At 41.7% G+C, this 11,404-nt stretch overlaps 2 protein-coding genes and 1 pseudogene across 2 annotated transcripts; 2 read left to right on the forward strand and 1 right to left on the reverse strand.

Annotated features, from left to right (window-relative positions):
* The first annotated feature begins 1,677 nt into the window (after nt 1–1,677).
* LOC140234773 (uncharacterized) lies at nt 1,678–5,039 on the forward strand. Its single transcript, XM_072314811.1, has 2 exons — nt 1,678–2,948; nt 4,913–5,039. The coding sequence occupies exon 1, from the start codon at nt 1,678–1,680 to the stop codon at nt 2,926–2,928; it is 1,251 nt and encodes a 416-aa protein (XP_072170912.1). The 3' UTR covers nt 2,929–2,948; nt 4,913–5,039.
* On the forward strand, nt 4,505–5,891 carry LOC140234774 (uncharacterized; annotated as a pseudogene).
* A 3,126-nt stretch (nt 5,892–9,017) lies between these two features.
* LOC140234959 (uncharacterized) lies at nt 9,018–9,758 on the reverse strand. The gene is made up of 2 exons (XM_072314997.1): nt 9,620–9,758; nt 9,018–9,250 (listed from the first exon to the last, which is right to left on the reverse strand). The coding sequence occupies exons 1-2, from the start codon at nt 9,756–9,758 to the stop codon at nt 9,018–9,020; spliced, it is 372 nt and encodes a 123-aa protein (XP_072171098.1).
* Nucleotides 9,759–11,404: the final 1,646 nt, after the last annotated feature.

The raw sequence follows: 11,404 nt of genomic DNA on the forward strand, positions 1-11,404 counted from the left end.
GGAAAATGCCAAGTAAATTCAAAGAATATGTTGTGTACAAGTAAACTCACATGCATCATCAAATGGACAAAAACACCGAACACATGTTATTGATATATTATAATCATGTAATTTATTCAGTATGCTGTTAGTTATACCCAAATACACGCCAGAGGTTGGTGACTTATATGTGAACATAATTTGCAAGTGCTTGATAAGTGAATCAAACACTTAATGTTTAACATAATGGTGTAGTGAGATATGTACTGAAAATATATGATTTGGTGATGTTAATCTTGTGTTTGTCAAGTGAGACAGGGGTTATAATTTTTGTTTGAGACAAAGCTTTGTAGAATTACTGTAAGTTGATCATGAGTAGTTTTTAAGGTCATATGTTGATGTACCAGTGCCTATACTATTCAAACCATAGTTGGGACAAGGAAAAAAAATATACTGCACTTTGTTTCAATTTTCAGGATTAAGCTCAGTATGGAGTAAATTATGTGTTGGTTATAGTTAATGGAGAAGCAGAAGGTTGACTGAAGTTGAAGTCAATAGGTTTATGGTGACACATATTGGAGATAGAGAGAGCTAACTTATGCCATGACAGGAAAATATGTACCCATCAGTTAACAGGAATACATTTGTACAACAGTATTTAGTTTGTTGTTATGCATGTACTAAGGGATTGCAACATGACAGTTTATTCATGAAGGTGCTTAGTTTTGTACAAGTCAAATTTAATTCATGAAGGTGCTTAGTTTTGTACAAGTCAAATTTGTACAAAGTAAAAAATGATTATATGTGTTAGTTGTTTGATAGGTATATTGATGATATGACACTGTTATGAAAGTGATTTTGAGAACAAAAACTTATGTTTTGGAATATAGTCATACCACAATAAGAAAAACACAGCAGGAAACTCAAAATAGTTATGTTCAGCATTTAATAGGTACCTGTATAATAAAGACATTCAGGATTACAAAATAAGTTTATTCAAATTACTGAGTTCATATTTTGAACAGAGTATCGCTGTATGTACATATAAGTGGAGTAAGCCCGTAATACATACCTGTAGTGTGCATCATGTATACATTTATGGAAGCAAGTTAAAGAGAAAAAAGTTAGTTTTTGGGAACTACTTATCAACCAATACCGAAGTTATGGTTATTTGTTATATTGCCCAGCCGGCAAGTATTTTGAACCCTTCCATTCATTTAAAGGGGGAGGGATGTTATGTATCGACTTGAATGGAGACTATTGTGACGCATCCTATGTAACACACATGTTGTGTGAGTTGTTCGTGATCGTCAGACGCCGACCGAACCGAGTAGAATAGAAGTTATGTTTCAACCTTACTTCTTTGTGTTCTTGCAATTATTGGAGTGAGCCTCCACTAAAGTAATTTTACTTCTGGAGTCTCCGAAAGAGACTACATTGAGAGACCCGCTTTGCGCACGCGCAGTCATATCGCTTTTCTACGCACGAGTATTCGAACGTAGTTCCCTTATCGCAGTCGAAAATTCTGATCTTTTATCGCATTTCGCGGTACTAACGGTTCTAGAAACCAGCAGTTAGTGGAATTTAGATTCCGCTATCTTCCTATATCGTACAACGATTATTCGGTGCTTAGCAAGGCGGCAAGCACAGCCTTTTCTAGCGGCCTCATTCCACGAAAGTCACGCGGTGGCTACGGTGATGGAGGCACAACAGCCCCAAGAACAGCTGCATCATCCGGCTAAGCCCGGCGCAGTGGGAAACATCAACGTTGTTTGCGAAGAACGTTCCCCTCCGACAGACAAACAAGTCAAGCCGAAAAAGAAACTAGTTAAGTCGGTTACGGTTCCCGGTACTAACATGGCGGGTAAAGTGCCGCAAGCGAAGCAGGGCCCAAAGACGGCCGAAAAATCCTCGGTTGTCGAGGACAGACTATCGAGACTGGAAAGTCTTCTGAGTAAAGTGGTCGACGCGCTGCCCAGTGTAAACTCCACGCCGCCGAAACCGGCTTCGCGCCATTTTGTGGCGTACGATGAGGCGCACAGCGCCGGACAGTGTGTAATTCCTATGGAAACTGATTTTCAACAGTGCGGGGAGCCGCACGTGCGTGACACGGGCGAAGCCAACAGAGAAGAAGGCGAATTTGCGTCAGACGCGGCAGACGTGCAAGAAATTCCCGTTCTCGCAGCAAAATTTGCCAAGCCGGGTGATACAGGGCTACCGGTAGACGAGGACTTAGCCAGCTCTACTACTTACCTCATAAGCCACCCTCTAGAAGAAAAAGTGTTGGAAGAGACGGCATCTAAGTATCCAGCCCCGAGCAACTGTGTTTACCTCGCTACACCGAAGGTGAACGGCCCGATCTGGGATAACCTACCGCAACACACACGCAGTAGAGATGCCAAGTTACAGCGTGTGCAGAAGTCGCTGACGAAGGGCCTGAGCGCGCTAATACAGTCCTTCCCATCACCTCAGCTGACCGACACACAGCAGGACACATTGGCGTTGCTGTGCAATGCCAATTTTGAACTCAATTCGTTGAGGAAAGAACTTATCAAGCCGGACATGGCAGCCACTTACTCTCATCTTTGCAAACCTTCCACTCCCGTCACTAAATTCCTATTCGGGGATGAATTGGGAAAGAGAATGAAAGATCTCAAAGAGGAGCAGAAAGCTGCTTCAGGGGTGATGAGAAACCCAATTTCGCGGCCACAGTCTAGCACGTACCACCCGTACAGGGGAGCAGCTTTCTCCAAGCGACAATACAGAAGTGCTGGCTGGACTGCAAGTTCAGCTGCCTCAACACACAGACCAACAGCCGGCGGTAGTAGCAGGCCTTTTTTAGGTCAGCGCCCACAGTGGGGTCACAGCAAGCAGCCACCACCCCGCACAGCGAGCCGCCCCCCACAACAGGCTCCGCAGCACAGGCCTCCAATGCAGCGCAAGAAATAACTACCAGCATACCCAAAGAGGTAGGTAGTTTCGATTCACATCATGATCATACCTGCATTCCCCAATGTATTTGTACGTGTGTGCAATGTATTCCAAAGAAAACTGCAGTGGCAGTCGGAGGTCGAGTGAGGCTTTTTTACAGGCGATGGTGCCAAATCACAGCTGATCCATTTATTTTGGCAGCAATCAGGGGTTACAAAATTGAGTTTGAAGAAGCATGTATGCCCCCTAGGAGGGATAAGCCCTTCATTCAATACAAACCTAACCAGCACAATTCAGCTTGTATTGACAGAGAGATCGCAAGCTTACTGACTAAGAATGTTATCGAAGAATGTGGTCATGAAGAAGGAGAATTTCTCTCAAACATTTTCACACGACCCAAGAAAAATGGGGGTGTTCGATTAATACTTGATTTGACAGATTTGAACAAGTGTGTGAGCGTACAACACTTCAAAATGGATAACATTCATACAGCTGCCCTTTTAATCTCCCCAGGAGATTTCCTAGCCTCAGTCGACCTCCGAGATGCTTACTACTCCATTCCAATTGACACTGAACATAGAAAATTCTTGAAATTTCCATGGCAAGGGAAATTTTACAGGTTCAAAGTCCTACCAAATGGGCTCAGCACAGCGCCCAGACTTTTCACCAAGCTCTTGAAACCTGTTTTCGCTACACTGAGAGAAATGGGGCACATAGTATTAGGCTACCTTGATGATACTCTCATTATCGGAGAGTCAATAGAACAAACAAAGGAGGCTGTACGTGCAACCACAAATCTCCTGTCTGAGCTAGGTTTCGTAGTCCACGAGGAGAAATCTATGCTAGAACCCCAACAAGAGCTCACATTCCTAGGGTTTAAGCTGCACACTGGTGATATGACTATCTCCTTGCCAGAAGAGAAAATGCAGGACATTATCACAGTCTGTTCAGACTTGCTTGACAATACTAGACCCACAATCAGGCAGGTGTCACATGTTATTGGGAAGATAATAGCTACTTTCCCTGGAGTCCAACATGGGCCTCTTTTCTACAGATGCCTAGAACGTGACAAAATTGCCGCCCTTAAAGCTAACAAAGGCCATTTTGACAGACCTATGAAGCTGTCATTAGAAGGGAAAGAAGAGCTCAAATGGTGGATTAATCATGTCTTTGAGGAGTGTGCACCAATTAAGCGTAACAGACCTACACTTGAGCTGCGTACAGACGCTAGTGGGCTTGGTTGGGGAGCCACAAATCTGTCCATTGAAACAGGAGGCAGATGGAACGATCTCGAAATGGAAAGAGCTAGAAAGAATGATATCAATTACCTGGAAACATTGGCAGCCGGGTTTGGACTGAAGTCCTTTTGCTCTTCTTTACATGATGTTCATGTCCTCCTTAGGTCAGACAACACAACAGCAGTTGCTTATTTGAATAACATGGGGGGTATTAAGTCCAAGGACTGTGACAGTGCAGCTAGAGACATCTGGAGGTGGTGCATGAAACGTAATATTTGGGTTACTGCAGCACACCTTCCAGGGAGTGAGAACACTGAGGCAGACAGCAGGTCTAGAAAGTTCAGTGACCGAAATGAATGGATGCTTAACAAGCAAGCCTTTAACAAACTAGTTTCAGTTTTTGGGCTTCCAGACATTGATCTCTTTGCGTCCAGACTAAACAACCAACTTGAGAGATATGTCACTTGGTTGCCAGATCCAAATGCAGAAGCCGTAGATGCATTTACGTTGGATTGGGGAGAATTCAAATTCTATGCCTTTCCCCCATTCTGTCTCATCCCAAGATGTCTTCAAAAAATTAGGACAGATAGAGCTGAAGGCATAATGGTAGTGCCAAATTGGCCCACACAGGCATGGTTTCCTAAGCTGAAAAGGATGTTAAAGGGTGAAGCAGTGCTAATTACAAGGAGTAGGAACCTATTAACGCAACCTGTAACGCATGAACCACATCCCTTGTATGATCGAATTGATCTTCTCTGTTGCAGGTTATGCGGCAGCCCTTCGAAAGGACAGGACTAAAGAAGGAAATTGTGGACATTTTGGCCGCTTCTTGGAGAGCCTCTACCCAGAAGCAATATTGTGTGTACATAAAGAAGTGGAAAGACTTTTGCAAGAGTAAGAAGAAAAGCCATCTTCACTCTAGTGTTCAGTTTGTTTTAGAATTTCTTAGTGAGCTTTTTCATGTAGGAGGTCTTGGATACAATGCACTCAACACAGCAAGAAGTGCGCTCGCATCATTCCTAGTTCTTGAGGATGGTGCCTCTACAGTTGGGAACAACATTTTGATATCAAGATTTATGAAGGGAGTTTTCCATCTCCGAACCCCAAGACCTCGCTATGTAGATACTTGGGATGTAAATATTGTGTTTTGCTATCTCAGAAAGCTGTCACCGGCAAATGCACTGAGCCTACGAGATCTCACCAAAAAACTATGCATGCTCATGGCTCTCATCTCAACACAGAGAGCACAGTCGTTGCAGCTCCTGAATTTGGACAACATGATACTCAAGGAATCATCAGTTACATTTCATTTCAGCGAGCTACTGAAACAAAATAGGCCGGGAAACGCTGGCTACACACTGAGCATGAGAGCCTACCCTCCAGATCGTCGATTGTGCGTTGTCAACTACATCAAAGCCTACTTACGGAGGACTGAGGAAATTCGAGGCCAAGAGCGTCGGCTCTTTATTAGTTTTCGCAGACCCCATGCGAAAGTTACGTCACAAACCATCTCCAGGTGGATCAAAGATGTTATGACAGCGGCAGGAATCGAACACTTCAAAATATAAGGCTCACTCAACAAGAGCAGCTGCGACGTCAGCTGCACACAGAGCAGACTTGCCAGTTTCGTTTATCCTTGAGAAGGCAGGCTGGACGAATGAAAAGACTTTCAGAAAGTTCTACAGAAAACCCTTGCTCGATGATGGGAGCAAGTGTCTCACAACTGCTCTACTAAAGAAATGACCAGTCAAGGTAAACAATTTACCGTTTTGGTAAATGACAATTCATAGTCATTTCTGTTATATTTCTTACAAATATGGCTACTGAGCTTCAAAATCTCAATGTAGTCTCTGTCGGAGACTCCAGAAGTAAAATAGAAAGATTAAATGAGAACTTACCTGTTTGAAATTTGATCTTTATTTTACGAGGGAGTTGTAGGAAGAGAATACATTCCCTCCTCTCCCTCCCAAAGTTTTCAAACGTGAAGCTAAGTTCTCCATAATCTTTCAAATATCCAGCAGCCACATTTGATGCTTCGAAAAATGACTGCGCGTGCGCAAAGCGGGTCTCTCAATGTATTCTCTTCCTACAACTCCCTCGTAAAATAAAGATCAAATTTCAAACAGGTAAGTTCTCATTCAATCTTTCTATTAAAGAACATAACAATATTTCAATCATCGCTATTGTTCTACTACATTAAAGGGATCGTATAGTTTTGGTTGAGACCTAATTTCAGGTTTCTAACATTTTTGGTGAGATAATGAGAAACCTCTTAATGAAATATGAAAGAGCATGTAATTCCATAAGGAATTCAATGTTTATTTGATGAAAATTGGTTTTGAAATGGTTGAGATATCCAAAACAGAGTGATTCTAATAAAGTGTGGGACCCACATTTCATTACGGTCGCTTTGTTTTACTTTGTTTTTGGATGGTTCAGTCATTTCAAACCTGATTTTCATCAAATATACTTTGAATTCCTCTTAATATGGTATGCTCTGTACTATTTCATAAGTGTTTTCCTGGTATCTCACAAAAAGTTAAAAGCCCAATTCTCATCTCCACCAATACTGTACCATCGCTTTAAAGGGTGTGTACAGTTCTGGTCAAGGTGAGGATTTAGCTTTTAACGTTTTGCGAGATATTCAGAGACCACTCTATGAGATGTCAAAGAGCATGCAGTTCTAAGGGGTATCAAAAGTTTATTCGATGAAAATCGGTTTTGAAATGGCTGAGATATCCAAAAACAAGGTGAAACAAAGAGATCCTAATAAAGTTGTTGCTTTTATTATTAGCACTTTTTTTGATATCTCAGCCATTTCAAAACCAATTTTCATCAAATAAACGTTGAATCCTTCTTAAAATTACATGCTCTTTCATATTTCATGAGGCTTTTCATTATCTCACTTAGGAATGTTCAAAACATGAATCCCCACCTCAACCAGTACTGTACAGTCCCTTTAATGTGCTTGGCGGCAATCTTGAATGTCAATGTGCATAGCCGCCAATATAAAACGGGCTTTGATCTGTATCGGGACCTGCAAGAAATGAAAAGCAATATCTATAGTGTATGTTTGTATGTTTTTTTTGTGATACCACAGATTTCATTTAAACCATCTTTTTTGTTGTACCTCATCAGGTTTGGCAGCCATCTGGAATTTCAATATGAAACCAGTCAGGGTTGCCGGTCAGTTTTGAAGCTGTTGAGTAGCCGTTGTGCAGCAAGACTAATGGACTTTTTCCTTTCTTTCTTTTTTTTTCTTCTTTTTGCACCTTCAATGCACTGGTCTTTCACATGTCTGGGTTGTGTTCCAAATAGGAACCATCTTAAAGCTGGCCATCAGGTGGGCGGAGAACTGATTTCTTAGAGAGATTGAGAACCAGTAATAAACTTCCAATGGTTGGTTCTGGAAAGTTTTTTCCTCAATGTGGCGGCTTCTTTTTAATAGACCTTTGACACTATTTTCTTCAGTTTGGTCTCGAATATCCCTTACAGATTTACCTTAAAGTCCCTCCCCCCTTTGTTTTTTACACAAAGTCACTTTCCTACATATCCAGTGTGACTTCACAAATTTGGCTTTCTCTATGTTTTCCCCTGATGATTATTCATCAGATGCTTTTTATGATGATCAAGAGTTTGATCAACGTTGATTTCCTCACGTAAAAGCACATAGAAAATGTCAAGCTTTGCTTTGATGTAAATTGTATGATACATCTATTGTTGTTTTTCTTTCAAATGACCAGTATAGCTACATTACTGTATACAGGTATGACTTTTTCACACAGAAACGTAGAATAACACGGGCAAATCCAGTAGTGAACATCGCTTGGAAGTCAATCACCACATAGAATATAATATATAATTATGTGAGAGGAACGGAATCGCGAGAAACGCTTTCATTGTGGTGTGGCATTTTGCGATGTATCTCGCGGTATAGACGGGTTTGTGCGTGTAAGCAGAATGTGCGAAGTTGGCAAGCTGTCGACTGAGTCAGGCGTACGAACGTGGCACATAAAGAGCTAACAATTTTCATCACTCACAAGTCGAGATACAGGAGAGAATCTATTTTACATTGGCCGCCAAGCTTATCGATGTAGAAGAGTGCGTGATATTGATGATTTCGATATGCTTTGTGGTATCACAAACAGGTATTACCACCAAATTTAACGCTTTTCATCACTCAGTCGAGATAGGACAAAACCTATTCTAAATTGGAGGCCATATTGAAATTCAAGATGGGCTTGAAGCCTGATGAGGTATAACAAAAGTGATGCTTTAAATGAATCCATTGTATCAAAAGTATGCTAATGTACCATTTTTCATGATTTTCATCCATTACAAGTCAAAATAATTAAAGGACAAAACCTATGTCTAAATGGCCGGTTAAGATGTGCTCAGAAAATAATGGTGCCCTTTTTTCCCCCCGGAATCAGTCCCCCAAAATTGCCAAAATTAGCCCCCCCCCCCCCAACAAAAAACAAAAAAAAAACAAAAAAACAAAACAAAACAAAACAAAACAAAAATCAATTTTTGCATAAAAATCCAGTTGGAGCCAAACATCTGACATATGGGCCTGCAATTTTATGTATAAATTCCAACTCTAGAGCCATGTCTTTTGGCTGTCTCACCGTATACGCTGCCCTTCATTTGCATATCATATAGGCCTAACTGCCATTACAAAGGGGCAGAATCTGATTCGTGGTATTGATAGGTCGTTCCAATGGTACTGGTGTGGATACAAAGGGGTAGTTAAACAATAGGAATGAACTAGCATGAATAAGAAGTCAGACGTCAGATGTCAGATATCACGGCGTTATCATAGGCCCATATGTATCAGTTAATGATGGGCTCATTATTATGTAATGCGGCCTACTTGTCTCTCATTGCAGGAGGATTAGCGCGAAAGTAATTAGTCACAGTTATCCCAGTGGAACTTGTCAAGACCAGAAGCGCTCCTCCAATCTTGAGTACGTTGGCTGTTGCATTCAGTACAATGATATCCAAAACCAATGTAATGAGGATATCAATGCTACGGACTACAGACACCACAGCTGCATTCTCTGTTTGCAGCGCGACCGTGAGTGCCAACATTTCCACGTACCCTGCACAACCGATCATAATAAGGAAGAGGCGATCCCCAGTGCACTCCGGGATTCTCCATTCTCCCCGCCCTGACGTTATTACAGCACTTAAGCACGAATTACAAACTCCATACACAAACAATACAAGGTGGGGGTTAATATCAATTGTCCCTATTTTCCGGAGTGTAGTGATTACAATACCATAAAACAACGCACACGCTACTGCACAAGTAATCCCAGCAAAGAATTTTGCGCTGTCTTTCGCTTCACCACTATTACTCGACGCATCCCCAAAGACTGCCCTAGGTTGAACTATTAGGAAGATACCCATGACGCAGACGCAAGAAAAAAATACTTTTGGCAAAGAGAAGCTCTCTTTCAGAAAAAGACGAGCAAAAATGGCGGTGAAGACGGGCATGAGATAAAAGAGGCACTGTGCCGTGGATATGTCGAGTAATTGTATAGAGTAAAAATACATGATTCCGGCGGCAGCTCCTGAAACTCCACGAACGAACATCCACAGCCACATCTTTCTAGTCAGTTTGTATTTCCATATTTTCCTTGACACTAGGAAGGGTCCTGCGTATACCATGAAGGATATGCTGTAGTAAAAGTGCAATAAATTGGCAGAGATACGATTAGAAAGGAATTTACTCATCAAAACCAAACATGAAATTGCAGACGCCGACACGAGGGTGAAGATAATTCCCCTACGTTGCACCATACAGTCTGTGGGTTGTTGGAAGACTGAAAACAGTCCGCTCTTTCTCCCTTTATTCGATCCAGTACGCTGCTTCTTCCCTGCACGAGAATGACAGTTAACCTCTGATCCTCTAAGGAAGGCTGTTTCTGCTGTCTCGGGTTCTCGGATTCCCTCTTGGGTTTCCTGATGAACTTCGTTCCTCTGCGGCATGATGCAAAGCCGCCTGCATGATAAGAAACAATACTTTTAATCATTGTGCTCATGCAACATCTGAGACTTTAAAATCATGGCAGGTTAACATGCAGTGTTTTTTTTTTTTTTCAGAGTACTGCTATACAATGAACGTTAGTGTTGAACAATTTATTTATTGGTGTCCCTGATAGACATTAGACAGAGGGCATGGCGCCAACATGAACATAACATTGGAATATGGGCAGAGTGATGGAGGTCCACAAACAATCAGTTAAATGTGTGTTGTATGCATCTCAATTATTGAAAATAATATCTATGCAGAGAAATACTTTTTTTTTCTGTTTGTAAGGACACGAGGAGACTTCTAAATCTAAAAGAACCTCCTGCAAAATCAGGGAGACTTTGGCAACTTTGAAATGTTCTGAGGCGCATAAATCTTCTTCCTCACATATGTTAGATACTCATTGCCTGTTTCTTGATTGAAAACGTTTTTTCGAAAATTATGACCAAAGCAACATTAAGCGGAACAATTACATGCCATCCTAAACACGTGATCAGAATTTCAACCCCGGTCGATTGTCTGGCGACTCAAAAAACCGAACCACTACTAAACATCTATCCGTCTTCTGATGCCCACTGTTTCCGACGATTACACCGTCAAACAGCCAAAGTGTATGTACAAGTACAAATTTTGCGGGAGTGTCATCTCGCAGTATAGTGGTCAAATATGAAAAATATACGGCTATGTATAATATAAATATTCGAATGCTTGTTTGTTTGTTTGTTTGGGGTCATCCTATTACACCAACACCCACGAGTCATACGGTCCACGAGACCGACATCAAAAATAGGTCTATGGGTCATGTATAGCCCACGAGTTATACGGCTCACGAGTCATACAGCCTATGTGTTCGACAATACGCAGAAAAGGGTCACGAGACTGACACTACGCAAAGAAATCCAACGAGACCGACACTACTCGATAAAGGCTCACGAGACCGACATTACGCAAAAGAGGCTCACGAAACCGAAACTAGGCAAAGAAAGCCCACGATACCGAATTTTGTTTATTTTTTTTTACACAAACACTAACACATGCAAACACAATTACAGATCTTGAACATTTTAGGGGGTGACGGAGAACAACTGTCAGGGCACCACCCTGGCAACTCTCCTTTTTCCATCTCCCATATCTTCCTTATGCCATCACCTGGACAATTAATGCAATTAATTGGTCTATAGGTGGCGCTATTCATCCTTTCGGTCGTATTTGGGCCTTC

The sequence above is a fragment of the Diadema setosum genome, chromosome 11 (assembly GCF_964275005.1).
Source record: "Diadema setosum chromosome 11, eeDiaSeto1, whole genome shotgun sequence".
Lineage (NCBI taxonomy): Eukaryota > Metazoa > Echinodermata > Echinoidea > Diadematoida > Diadematidae > Diadema > Diadema setosum.